Source organism: Balaenoptera musculus, chromosome 6, assembly GCF_009873245.2.
Source record: "Balaenoptera musculus isolate JJ_BM4_2016_0621 chromosome 6, mBalMus1.pri.v3, whole genome shotgun sequence".
Classification (NCBI taxonomy): Eukaryota; Metazoa; Chordata; class Mammalia; order Artiodactyla; family Balaenopteridae; genus Balaenoptera; species Balaenoptera musculus.
Genome location: NC_045790.1, coordinates 34,282,553 through 34,297,358, shown reverse-complemented (window position 1 = coordinate 34,297,358; position 14,806 = coordinate 34,282,553). Strand labels below are relative to the sequence as shown.

Genomic DNA, 14,806 nt, shown 5'->3' with positions numbered 1-14,806 from the left:
ACTCTCTGTGTGTCCTTCAACATGTCATTTCAGTTCTATGAGTCTTAGACTTTTTACCTGAAAAATGGACCAGATCCCTTCCAGTCTAGGTCTCTCAAAAAAAGTCCCACTTGACACTATACATATACTTTCCCTGAAAGCACCAATCACCTGCATATACGAAGCGGAGCTATTTCTCCTGTATCTATTGAGAAACATTGTGGGAGAGGGGAAAAGAGCACTAAAATTTTTAATAAATTTTTACAGCGATAGATATTTTAAGCACATGATCATGTGATATTCCTAAGAGGAGATGAGGAAACTGAGGCTCAGAGACGTTAAGTAACCTGCACAAGGTCATGACGCCAGGACACAACAGAGCAGGAGTTTGTACCCAAGCCTGCCTGACTCCAAAGCTTGTTCCAAACCACCATGTTTTCCTGAAGAGAAGGGGATCTGAGAGGCCCAGAGAGACCCTCACTTCTTAACTAAAGAGGAAGAGGCTTGTGTTATTGGCCAATTTCATTTGCTGAAACCACAGTATCATTATATGTAAGGTGATCACCTGTCCCTATTTGCCTGGTACAGTCCCACGGTATGCCTGTTTCCTAGCAGCATTATTACAGTGCCCCTTTCACTCTCAAAAGGTTTGCCTAATAGATTTTATGGTCACCTAATTACGTGTATCCTGGAAGCCAAAAAAAAAAAAAAAAAAATCACTTGCTGTTGTGGGGATTAATGGTTTAGGTTAGAAATAAGCTTTCAAGTTCACTGTATTATGCATGTGCTATCGGTGCCCCAAATGTTTTCTATCCACATTAAGCAGCATGCAGACTTCCAACTGTAGTAAGATGGTATGCCATTAAACTCCTGTGTGACTCCTTTATCTTCCCTTTGCTGGGGATAAAGTCTAATCCTTCAAGTGAAGCTCATGTCTTATGGGTTTAAAGAAAAGATCCTGAGAATGACATGTACTTTTTCAGATGAGAGTTTTCACTTTCAGGCATAGACACTGCAAAATATCTCACACTAGAAATGTTCCTGATGCCTCTGAATATCCTTGGGAAGCTGCCTGCTCATTCTATTTAAAACCCGTAAGAGTCATCCCAGTGACTCAGGAAAGTATAGACGAATGGAAACTTAGACACACACACTCACACACACTTCACAGCAAATCCTCATGTTCTTCCTAGACATGAACATCAATCTCACTTCTCCTTGTGGTCATCATCTACCAACCTCCTGGTTATGCCTCTAGAGTAGCTGAACATTTTGAAACCTTTGTCTTACCATTTTTTTTGATTTCAATATCTAGAATTCAAGAGAATTCAGTCAATCCTTGTCCTCATATTGCAGCAGTCAACTGCCCCTTCCAGACCACTGAAATGGCTCTCACCAAGATATCCAATGATCACCATGTTGCTAAAGACAATGTGTGTTCTCTTCTGTCCTCCTACAGACCACTCTACCTCTGTGACTTCACACTCTCTTGGTTTCCATCTCATGATTCTAAGCTACCTCTGTCTTTTCCACAGTCTTTTCACCTCTATTTGTGGTAGCCTCAGCTCTCTGCTCTTGTCACTCTGTACCCTCCCCCTTAGAGTCTCAACCATATGCATGGCTCCACCATGCTACTGCAGCATTACTCAACACAGCTCTGCAGGTCACTTGTGTCCTTGCCCATTGTTCCTTGAAATTAGTTTGGGAAACTGTGCACACTATCACCTTTTGGACATTACTATTAAGGTTAAGAGTACAAGCTCTCATCAAAAATTATGGCTATCACTGCGGAAGACGATACGGAGATTCCTCAGAAAACTAAAACTAGAACTACCATATGACCCAGCAATTCCACTCCTGGGTATATATCAGAAAAAAACCAAAAACACGAATTCAAAAAGATATATGCACCCCAATGTTCACAGCAACATTATTTACAATTGCCGAGATATGGAAGCAACCTAAGTGTCTACCAACAGATGAATGGATAAAGAAGATGTTGTGTATATATACAGTGGAATACTACTTAGCCATAAAGAAGGAAATTTTGCCATTGCAGCAACATGGATGGACTTGGAGGGCATTGTGCTAAGTGAAGTAAGTCAGACAGAGAAAGACAAATACTGTATAATATCACTTATATGTGGAATCTAAAAAACACAACAAACTAGTGAATATAACAAAAAAGCAAACTCACAGAGAAAAAAACTATTGGTTACCAGTTGGGGGAGGGAAGAGGAAGGGGAAATACAGGAGTAGGGGATTGAAAGGTATAAACTATTAGGTATAAAATAAGCAACAAGGATATATTGTACAACACCAGGAATATAGCCAATATTTTATTTTTATATTTTCTTTTTAAAAAAATTTTCTTGAAATATAGTTGATTTACAATGTTGTGTTAGTCTCAGATGTACAGCAAAGTGATTCAGTTTTATATATATATATATATATATATATATATATATATATATATATACACACATATATATTCTTTTTAAAATTCTCTTCCATTATAGGTTATTACAAGATATTGAGTATAGTTTCCTGTACTATACAGTAGGTGTTTGTTGGTTATCTATTTTATATATAGTGGTGTGTATATTTTAATCCTAAACTCCTAATTTATCACCCCCTTTCCCCTCTGGTAACCATAAATTCATTTTCTATATCTGTGAGTCTATTTCTGTTTTGTAAGTAAGCTCATTTGTATCATTTTTTAGATTCCACATATAAGCGATATCATATGATATTTGTCTTTCTCTGTCTGGCTAACTTTACTCAGTATGATAATCTCTAGGTCCAGCCATGTTGCTGCAAATGGCATTATTTCATTCTTTTTTATGGCTGAGTAATGTTCCATTGTGTATATATACCACATCTTCTTTATCCATTCATCTGTCAATGGACACTTAGGTTGCTTCCATATCTTGGCTACTGTAAATAGTGCTGCAATGAACACTGGGGTGTACATATCTTTTCAAAAAATGGTTTTCTTCAGATATATTTTATAATAACTATAAATGGAGTATAACCTTTAAAAATTGTGAATCACTATATTGTATACCTCTAACTTATATAATATTGTACAAAAACTATACTTCAAAAAAAGTCATGGCTATCATCAAAAAGACAAGTGATTACATGTGCTGGTGAGGATGTAGGGAAAAGGGAACTTCTGTACACTGTTGGTGCAGCCACTATGGAAAACAGTATGGAGGGTCCCCCCAAAATTAAAAATAGAACTACCATATGATCTAACAATCCCCACTTCTGAGTATATATCCAAAGGAAATGAAAATAGGATCTTGAAGAGATATCTGCACTCCCATGTTCATTGCAGCATTATTCACAATAGCCAAGATATGGAAACAACCTAAATGGCCATCAATGGATGAATGGATAAAGAAGATAGAAGATGTGGTATATGTATACAATGGAATATTATTCAACCATAAGAAAGAAGAAAATCCTGCCATTTGTGACAACATGGATGGGCCTTGAGGGCATTATGTAGGTGAAATAAGTCAGAGAAAGACAAATTCTCCACGGAATCACTTATATGTGGAATGCAAAATAAACAACAACCAAAAAACACAACAACAAAGAAAAGTCAAACTCATAGAAACAGAAAGTAGAAAAGTGGTCACCATGGGCTAGGGGGTGGGAGAAACAGGGAAAGGGTGCAAACTTTCCGCTGTAAGATGAATAAGGTTTGATGTTCTAATGTAAAACATGGTCATTATAGTTGATAACACTGTTTTATACAACTGAAATTTGCAAGAAAGTAGAACTTAAATGTTCTCACCAAAAAAAAAAAAAAACAAAACTGATAAATACGTGAGGTAATGAATGTGCTAATCAGTTAAGTAGGGGGAAATCTTTTCACAATGTACATCAAATTGCCACAATATATACTTTAAATATCTTTCAATTTTATTTGTCCATTATACCTCAATAAAGCTGAAATTAAAAAGAATACAAGCTCTTAAATTATCTTTCTGTGTCTGAATCCTGGCCTTGTATTGTCATGTGACCTTGAACAAGTTACTTAATCACTCTGTTCAGTGAAATCTATAAAATGGAAAAATTCAGGCCATACCGCGTGGGGACACTGTGCACAGAGGAGTCAAGAATTAACGTGGGGGAAGTGGTTGGCTCACAGTAAACACTCAGTAACATTACTATTTACATATTAAAATGTCTGAGAGGTCCCAAAGAGAAGAAACCAGTTTTGCTTTATTTAACTCAATATTTCCCAAATTTATTTGACCAGATAAGTTTGAACATGACTTAGTTTAGTTTGAGAAACACATGTTACTGAATCTCTGACCCATCTCAACTCAAAACCGTCCAATGAGCTGCAAGCTCACCACACACCTGGATGTAGGCTCATATCCTACAACCAGTCTGTATCTCCCACCCCAGACTTTCCCTCCTCTACCAGTTACTATATAGTAAATGGCATCACCTTCTACTCACGCCAGCAATCTAAGGGTTGGCCGTGACTTCTCACTCACTGCTCACCCCATATCTGTCACCAGCTTCTACAAACTCTGCCACCATATTCACTTTCAAAGCGGTCCCTGCCTCTCCATCCCCCCCATGCTTACCACTTCTCAACTGCAGGACAGCAATGGCCTCCTCACTGGTTTCCCTGACCCCAGTCTGGCTCCTTCTGAATTGTTGCCAGAACAATCATTTTTAAATGCCTAATTAGTCATATGAATCTGAGTCAGGCTGGGACCTGGGACCCTTTGCTGCAGTGCTTGCACCTGGACACACCTCTCCTCCAGCAACAAAATACAAAGAAACTGTATGGGACTAAAAATAACTGTGTGCATGTGCAGTTGGGGCAAATACTGGAGCCAAAAGATACAGAGATCAAAAAACCCAACTGCCACTTTTGAAGAGCCTGGAGCAAAAACAGGGTGTCAGGAGCAAAAGCAGGGTACTGAGAATATCTCCTGCACACAACACCACCAGAGGGGTGAGCAAAACACCTAAGCCACCCCTCTGGCCTGATCCCTGGACACAACCCTACCCTCACCCCATAGAAGGAACAAGCTTGCCCCCCTCAGGAAGCCAGCAAGCAAGGGAACCTGTTGTTTGTTCTCGCTCCCCCCTGCTGCAGCAGGGGCCCCAGTAAAGCCTTGCCTGAATTTCTTGCCTTGCCTCTAGTCAATTTCTATTGACTAGGGAAGGCCATGAACCCTGGTCGGTAACAAATCCTCTTCTTAAAAGGTTTTTCATGGCTTTCAGGATAAAATTTAAACTCCAGTATAAAAAGCACACCTCTACCCCACACATTTCCACTGTTCCTATCTATTTAGAGGTGCCCCAATGTGTTACGCTATATCATGCCTCTGTGCCTTTGCACAGACTGTTGCCGCTCCCTGGAATGTCCTTCTGCACTCAGATGGCTCCTACTCGTTCTCTAAGACCTCATCTGTCACCTCCTCTCGGAAGGCTCTCCTACGTAGATGCTTATCTCACAGTTTCCATGGTTGACTCATTCATTTCTCTCCCAGATGATTAGTCTCAGCCAATGATGGTAATTCCATTCTCTTGGCGGTCTCTGGTTTGGAAGTGGGTATGTGAGCCAACCCTGAAAATGAAAATGAAGGGAAGAGTCGACAGGGGGAGAGAGGTAGAGGGGGAAATTCTGACAAAGGTTTCTTGCTTCTAAGAACATACTGGACAGATACAGACTTTCTCTTGACATTGTATGTGAAAGAGACACCAGGAATTCTGGCAGCCATCCTATTATGCTGATGGCAAATGGTCTGAGGGGGAGTTCTGGCCAACTGAGAAGAGCAGTGCAGAGAGATAAAATGAACCTGGCTTCTCAATCCTGGAATCATCCCTGACTCTGGACTTGGTGTTGTCTTGGATAATAAATCACTTTATTATTTAAACCAGTGTTTGTTAGAGTTCCTTGCTACTAATGTCATGCTAACTGATGCAGCTGTCACCATCTCATGGGTATCTCTGTCATCACAATCAATCATCACACCAAAGTCAGGAACATGACAAAAAATCCTCACTGAACTTCAGGATCATCCTGGTGGACCTCAATAATGCAATATGATAAAGACAACAAATAAGAAGTGTAAATATTGGAAAGGAAGGCACAAAACTGTCACTATTTCCAGGTGATAGTATCATCTACAAGAAAAGGCAAAGATTCTAATAAGCTAGGGGAATTCATCAGAAGTCGGTAAGGTGTTCAGATTCAAAGCAGGTGATTTACTACACACAAGCAAAGACCATAAAAAATATGATAATGGAAAATCCCATTCAAAATAGCTAAACGCACAAATTAGAATAGCCACGTAATATCCAGGATATCCATAAGAAATATGCAAAACTTGCATGAGGACGACATTAAGACATAGCTGAATAACCTAAAAGAAAATCTGAAAAAAATGAAGGAATATAGCAGTGTTCCTGAATAGGAGAAGTCAGTTATTTTGAAGATCTAGATCTCCTCTAATTAAACTAAAATTCACTGCAATTTCAATACAAATCTCAACACATTTTCAGAAATGACAAATGGAGAAAGTGCACATGATTAATCAAGAAACTCTGGATAAAAAAAGATCCATGAGGGGGAACTTGACCTGTCTGATGTCAAAACTATACTATAGTTAATAATGGAGCAGGAATACTAAAATATGCAATTCAGAAATATACCTTTGAAAATAATGAAAGGTTATGATAAATAACTTTGAGAAAAATCACTAACCAATTGGGAGAGGGAAAAAGTATACCCCTTCTTCTTGTCAAACACACATAAAAATTCCAAAGAAGTTAACAGGTCAAATAAAAACAAATATTAGATCAAACCACATGAAATCACCATTTTTGTAGGTCAAAAGCAGTTGAGTATCAGCAATTTCACATAGTTCAAGCTAATGCCTAAATTATGAGGATGAAAACACAGAAAACATGTTTGTAATCTTGGAATGAGGGAAACTGACATAAAATAATAAAACTTAGAACATAAAAAAATTAAGTAGTCTGCACATGCAGAAGCTGTCTGTGCATATGAAAAGTGCCTGTGCTACAAAGTTAACATTAAAATAAGTTAAAAGCCAAGAACAAATTATGAGGAAAGAAGTTAATACTTGTAAAAGGCAAAGGATTAATATGCAGATTATAAAAGAATTCCCACAATCTATAAGGGAAGGACAAAAACAAAACAGAAATTCACAAAGTAAACAAGTAATTCCCAGGAGAAATGCACATGGACAATTATCCTTTGAAAAGATGCTCACCCTCACTAATAAAAAGGAACAGGCAAATTAAAACAATAAAATCTCATTTTTTTTTTTCAATCTTAGAAGTTGGTCACATCAGGGTTAGTGCTTATGTGGGGAAGCAGCCATTCTCGTACTCACCTTGTTAGTGAGTGTTAGTCTTTCAGAGGCTAATTTATTTGCCCATTTCCATCAAAATTTAAAATGTGTATATCCTTCAACTTTTAAGAATCTGTCATAGAGAAATACTTGTATATGCACATTCATTGCAGCACTGTTACAGCTAATAAATAGGAAATATCAGTTTTCCAACAATAATTTGGTGATTAAATAAATTATGACATCTCTACACTAAATGATATTATTCGGCCAATTTTTAAAAGGATACAGATTAATATGTATTGATATGGAAAGTCCTTCAAGCCATATGATAAAGTGAAAAAAAAGAATTGTAAAATAATACATATGGAACAATCCCATTTATGTAAAAATAAAATCCTATATCCATTCTACACGTCAATGTGCATAGACTGGCTATCAGGAGTATTAGGGTCAAGGAAAACATTCTATAAAATTGTACTTTAAAAATCTTTTATAATAAGAACACATCATCTATTTATCTATGTCATTATACAAATACAATTAATTTCATTTCAATTCACTCAGAAGTCAGTTCCACACATGTGCATGTGGTATAGCCAATTCCAGACATTTCCCAGGATTTTAAAAATTTTAATCATTTGGTGAAAACCACATATACATATGTAACAGCAGCTCCTTTCCTGCTGTAGGCTCTGATTTTTTAAAATTCCTATTTCAATTCCTATTTTCCCCCAAGGACCACAAAATAACACACAAAATACATTTTCAATGAAAAGGAAATTAGCAGAACATCAGTTTGATCCCAGTTCTTTAACTGCTATTGTATTTCAGGACAGCTCTACTTTGAAGATAAAGGGGAGTTTTGCCTCATCCACGCAAGCACACTTGAAGATCTTAAACTTTGAACAATGAAAGGAGGGAGGAGCATCTTTTGATCATCCAGTCTGTCCTCTCTATGATCTTCAGTCATTCCTGGGCCATCTAGATTGGACACCCCACTGCTGCCTCCTTCCTAACCGGGCTACTACTGGCATGTAATTTGTTAGCCTTTAGGACGACTTCATACCACTTCACTTAATAGGAGGGCCAGGACCCCCCTTTCAAGCCCTCCCATTTTCCCTCAGCGCTCGCTTGCTCACTCTCTCCTTCCCGTCTGCCTCTCTGCTTTTCTCCCTCCCTCTCTTTCTCATCCTTATCCCAAACCTCTGACACTGGGTTTGCCTAGGCTTCTCTCCCAGCCGACGGCCCGCGGTGAGCCGGCAGCTGGAAAAGCCCGCACTCTTCTCAGGCGCGGAGGAGAGCCCAGCGCAGGGCACGTACCCGTGTTTCTGGCTGTGATCTTGGGACTGTGTCTCAGCAGACGGACAAACACGTTGCTGCTGCAGTGGTTCACCAACTGCAGGCGGAGACCCCTCCGAGTCTGGATCTTGACCAAGCATTTTGCCATTACTGGTTCTTCAGTTCCCTCAGTCTCCTCCGCCTGTCATGGCCCAGGGCGGCTACCGCCAGCCATAGTGGCTTTGACCTTTCACTAACTGTCCATTCTGTTTTAAAGGACCGAGGCAGGGCGCACTGAATGAATCAAATGTCAGGCTCCTAATGCAGCCAACAGAAATAACTCAGGAGGGATCAGCATGGGGCCGGAGGAGGGAGGGGGCTGCTATTTTTAAACTCTCCACTCACTCCCCTAACAGACAATGAAATAATATGCATCATCCCTACCCCAGCCTGTCCTAAACCATCCAGGCCAGAGGACCCCAGCCAAATGCCCTACAGTGTCCTAAGAATTGAATGTCCCCCCAAAGATAAAAACAACAACTGGACAACTCTGCAATGGAGAACCCCCCCTTGATTTCTTTTAAAAAAAATTTGAATCTTTATTACGTTCTAGAGCAGCGCTGTCCAATAAAAATACAACGCAAGCCACATTAAAGAAGAAAGCATATGAAAAGTAAAAGAAATAAATTAAAATTAATTTTAATAATGCTTAAAAATTTTTTTTAAATTTATTTATTATTTTTGGCTGTATTGGGTCTGTTGCTGTGCGCGGGCTTTCCCTAGTTGCAGCGAGCGGGGGATACTCTTCGTTGCGGTGCGCGGGCTTCTCACTGCGGTGGCTTCTCTTGTTGTGGAGCACGGGCTCTAGGCGCACGGGCTTCATTCAGTAGTTGTGGCACGCAGGCTTCAGTAGTTGTGGCTCATGGGCTCTACAGCACAGGCTCAGTAGGTGCATGGGCTTCAGTAGTTGTGGCACGCAGGCTTCAGTAGTTGTGGCTCACGGGCTCTAGAGCACAGGCTCAGTAGTTGCGGCGCACGGGCTTAGCTGCTCCGCCGCCATGTGGGATCTTCCTGGACCAGGACTAGAACCCGTGTCCCCTGAATTGGCAGGTGGATTCTTAACCACGGTGCCACCAGGGAAGCCCCAATAATGCTCTTTATTTGAAGCCAAGATATCCAAAATAGTATCATTCACTATATAACAATATCAAAATAATAAAATAGTTTAGATACTCTTTTGGTACTAAGTCTTTGAAATTGGTGTGCATTTGCACACTTACAGCATGTCTCCATTCAGACCAGCCGCATTGCCAGTGCTCAGTAGCCACAGGGGGCTGCCATGTTAGACAGCACAGCTCTGGACAAATTGCTGAGCTCCTCACAGCATTATCTCTGTTCTCACAGGGATGCTAAAATTTTCTTCATTTTATAGAGCAGGAAACAACATCCTGAAGAAAGTAACTGCCCTGACCAAATTTATAGAGTTAGTAAGTGGCAAAGCCATGATTTGAACCTAAGCATCCAATTAACATCAGTTGACTAAGAGGACAGTTCCCCAGGAAGAGAGCTGTTACTGCCCCCACTGTGTTTTCAATGCAGGATCTAAATGTTACATTCTCTGTCTCAGGACTTTTGAAAGTCCTGCACTTGTACCTCTGAGGCATGAAATGTGCTTGCATCCCAGAGTAAGTGCTCAGGGAGCAAAATGTTTTCAATGTTTTCAGAATATTGAAAAATTCCTATATTTGAAAAAATTTCAACTGATTAACAACTGTGCCCCACACACTATCCTTCAGTTCTATTTCTTGGCTGGTATAATTTTCCCACTCTCATTTTTAGAAGAAAAAAAATTTTCCTCCCACTATTTAATTATGCATGCATGCATTTTTCTACTTTAAATAGCTACTGAGGGCAAAAGATAATTTTCTAATAAAAATATTCTTTTTATTCCCTCTCCTGACAAAACAAACCATTATATGCAGGGCAGTCAGCTGAAATTCTGCATTGTTATACTTCACTGTGGGAATGTAAATTGATTTAGCATTTCTGGAAAGAAGTTTAGAAAAATATATTGAGTTTTATAGGAGTAATATTTGTTGACTCAGAAATTCTACTTTTAGGAATTTAGCCTGAGGAAATAATGAGAAACGTTGACAAAAATTTTTGGACAAAGATTTTCATCAGAGTATCATTTATTATAGCAAAAAGAAAAAAATAAATCTAAATTTCCAGTGGGAAAATGACTAAATACATGTGATGGAATATTGTACATCCATTAAAATGTATGTTTAGGAGTTTAATGGTGTGAGGGAAAGCTTGCAATGTATTGATTAGTGGAAAAAGCAGTTTATATAATAAGCAGTATGACCTCAACTATGTAAAAAATGTACATTATGGACCAGATTATAAATCTTGAAAGGGGAGAAGGGTGGTAGCCCGTTGTGCACTGTGGGCTGAGGTCGCCGCTAGAGACCTCCCAGGGGGCTCCCTCACCCTGCCCACGGGTTGTCAGTTCCAGGTATAGTAGGGCAGTTCCTACTCTCAGGGCCATTAGTCAATTTCCAAACCCGACACTTGAAAGTTAAATACCCCTAAAAATTCACAAAATCTTCATGCCTTTGCAACTCCCCTTGTGATATAATTCTGAGCAGAATCCCCATATATAAAACAGACTGCACAGAGTGGGGCCCTGGGGTAGTACCTGCTAGGTCTTGCCTCACTAGCCACCAACAGTGGTTCTTGAAGAACTACTGAAAATCTTTAGGATACTGGAAACAGATCAGAAAATCCCCATCCCAGATGAATCAATGCTGTGCAGTAACACAGATAAAAGATTTCAAAGATTAATGTGGGCTCATTTGCATAGCAGTAGACCAGGGCTCAGATATTGAGAAAATCTCCCTTTGCCTGTTTGGAGGGAATACAGATGAATCTGTGTACTTATCATTATAAATTATAAAGACAACATGATGTGAACCTGACAGCCCACTCTAAACAAACAGCCCTTCCAAAAAAACGAAACAAAACAAAAACAGACAACAACAAAAAACCAAGAAAGCAAATTAAAAACCTGAAACAAAACCACCACCATACTTTATTTCTGTTCTTTTCCACCAGGAGAGTTATTCTCCATTAATTCTCAAGCTTCAAATCTCACTATAGTTTTGAAGTGTCTCCTTCTTTCCTTTTATTAACTACAAATAGTCATAATATTTTGCACTTCGTGCATGTAAAATTTTTCCCTTTTTTTAGCTTGTTCCCACTCTTTGTGCTACTTTTAGAGATCTTAAGTAGATTCTTTCACCCTCTTTCTTCTGGGGACCTTCAGCTTTTATTTAGAGAGAGGGAACCTAGAAGGACCAGCATCCCATATTGTCCCAGCTATTTCTCTCTACCTTGCCCTACTCTACCCAAAGGTGTGGCTACATTTCAAGAGGAAGAAGCAAAGGAAGGCAGGGATGAGGAGCCAACCCAAGGATTCTGGGAGGAACCGCACAGGAGGCTTGTTTTCGTTTGAGGCACTGTGCTCACAGACTGATATCAACAGCACAACATTTGGGTGCCCTTGAATATCCTTCCTGTTTAGATTTGTCTGTTTGTTTGAAGAATCAGGAGTGCATGTCTGGGCGTGACAAGAGGCTAAAGAAAGCAGCGGATATGTGTGAAGAGGGGAATCGATTTTCCACAGTGAGATGCCAGAAACACTGATAAATCAGGCAGAAGCCACAGCAGAGGAAGAGAGTTCAATGGTAAGAGCAGTTCACGAGCCTGGATTTCATGTCTACTTTTGTGACAAACTTCCTGACACAGATTTGAGGCAAGGGAGCAAGCTTGTCTCTGCTTTGTGGGTGACTGGGAGCTACTGGACGACTTGGAACCCTGGTGCATTTGAAAATGGAGACAGTACTTCTCCCGTGGATGTTAGGGCAAGGAAATGAGATCATGTATATCAACTGCCTTGTGTAGTGCTGGTTCCTGGTTGGTGAATCAGAACTTACTAAGGAGTTACAGAAAGCAAGGTTTAAAGCACAAGCTCTGGGTTCTAATACCGGCTGTACCATTCATCTCTGACCTCAGTTTCCATGCCTATAAAATGAGCACAGGACCTACCTCCCAGGGCTGTTGTGAGGATTAATAGGTAATCCACGTGGCATGCTCAGATCAGTGCCCGGCACAGGTTACTCAAGAAAAATTAGTGATTTTTTTTTTTAACACATGCTCATTCTTTTCTCTCCTTTACTCAAGGGGAAGACAGGATTTTAAATCATCTGGATTTTCTTCCTTCTATCAACCATCTGTCTCTAACATTTCTAGTTACTTCTCCCCAAATAGTAGGGAAGCAGCATTGCAGGTTGTTAAGTTTACCTGACCAGCCCTGTAACCTTGGGAAAGCTACATAAGCTTGTTGAACTGTAGTTTTCTGCCTGTAGAATAGTACTGATGTTGGCACTTATGTAACTGAGTGCCTGATATGTAGCAGGCACAATAAATATCATGTACCTTAGTAGCTGTTTTGAAAACTCACAGATTTCACAGGTGTAGTGGATTTGGCCATCAGTTAAAAGAGTTATGGAGATTCACTGAAATTTTAGCTAACTGCTAACTCCAATTAGAAAGATAATAAAAAGCTATTACATACGTTAAATGTTCTTTGTAATAAATTTAGACATTAAATACCAATTATTAAGAGTCCTGGGCACTATCACAGATTATATTTATCATATAATAAAATATAATAATGATATAAAACATTTTAATGCTATATTTGTGATACAATGGGTATATTCTTGGGTGTATAATAAGATAAATGGAAGCAGTTCCCAGCACCACTAAGTGACAGGGCTGTTTGGTCAGGTAGCCAATCATCTGCATAATTCAATTTCCTCCTTTGTAAAGTGAGGCAACATTATCTGTTCTATCCATGTCAAGGAAATGGTCATGAGGCTCAAATTATGATAACTCACGTGAAGAAAGCTCTAAAAATGTATAAGGTGCTTTGGCATATCAAATGCTCTTCCTTTTATTATCCCCCTTATTAGATGAAGCATTCACTGAGTGCTTCCTGCCTGTAAAATGAGAGCACTGCTCGGCGGGGCCAGGCATCACCATGCAGTGGTGGGAAAGAGGCCAATAAACCCCTCTGGAGAATTACAGTTGCAGACAGAATAGAATAGAAATTCAACAGCACAGCTGGGCTCTCCTCAACATCATTGTGGGGAAGGAGAATGCTCTTCACAGGAACTTCATGGCTGTAGAGGATTCTAGCATAAGGGCTCATCCATCTGTTGCCCTGACCATCCCATACACTGACAACAACTGTGGTATCTCTAGACAGGCAGCTTATGCGCACCGAGACAGACAATGAGAGAGAGTCAGAGACAGAGAGAGAGACAGAGAGGTGGGAAGGCAGGCAGAGTGTCACAGGGCCCTCTTTCCGTCTGCTTGGGCCACTGGTGATGATTTCTAGAGGGGCAGAAAATACAGACAGAATGCTCCATCAGACACTGCCCTGCTCTCCCTTCCTGCCTCCCTGTGTCCTGTCCCTCACTTTCCCCCCCAACCTTTCAGTGTCAATATCTTTGAAACAGAATCTTAGGTGGTTGTCATTATTATTATTATTATTTAAAAAAAGCACTATCTGCACAGTGTAGGAAAGTGGAGAACTACCAGAAGTTAGGGAATGGGTGGAGATCCCAACCGTCCCTCAAAAGCGACAGCCCAGAGAAAACTGCTGCTGAAATTTGCTCTATTTCCCACCAGACCTGCAGGAGCTTTAAGTTCAAAAGGGTTGCAAATATAGTTAAAATATTTGCAAGTTGGTGAGGTCTAGAGAAGCCATAATTGAGTATGAAATTTTAACCTCAAAGCCTAAAATACCAATGTGTTGTGCTATATATCATTCTGTGTGATGTTTTGAGCTAAAAATTTTAAAACTGAATTTTTTCTTCAGGGTCTTATTTTCTGAGTGCTATTTACCAAGATCTGAGCAAGCCTCAGTTTGCCTGCTCTCCATGTCCTTTCTTCTCTGACAGAGTGTCCATGAAAGGCTGCTTTAGAAGATGCTCCATAAGGACAGACAAGCCTGCATCCAGGTGTGCCAGTTCACAAGCTGGACGGCTAGTCATTCATTCATCCAACAGATACTCCCGGAGCACCTTCAGTGTGCTAAGCACACTGAGTGCGAG

The 14,806-nt window shown here is 40.0% G+C and overlaps 1 protein-coding gene across 4 annotated transcripts in view; it reads right to left on the bottom strand.

Moving 5' to 3' along the window:
- The window catches only part of FRMD3 (FERM domain containing 3), a 311,279-nt gene that overhangs the window by 20,961 nt on the left and 275,512 nt on the right, over positions 1–14,806 (bottom strand). Inside the window, exon 1 of one of the 4 annotated variants that reach the window (XM_036856638.1) lies at positions 8,664–8,928. The exons of the other annotated variants lie outside the window; for them this stretch is intronic. Within the exon in view, the coding sequence (XP_036712533.1) occupies positions 8,664–8,790 (127 nt within the window). The 5' untranslated portion in view covers positions 8,791–8,928. Of the gene's footprint in view, positions 1–8,663; positions 8,929–14,806 lie in introns of those variants that run through there. 4 annotated transcript variants of the gene reach the window in all.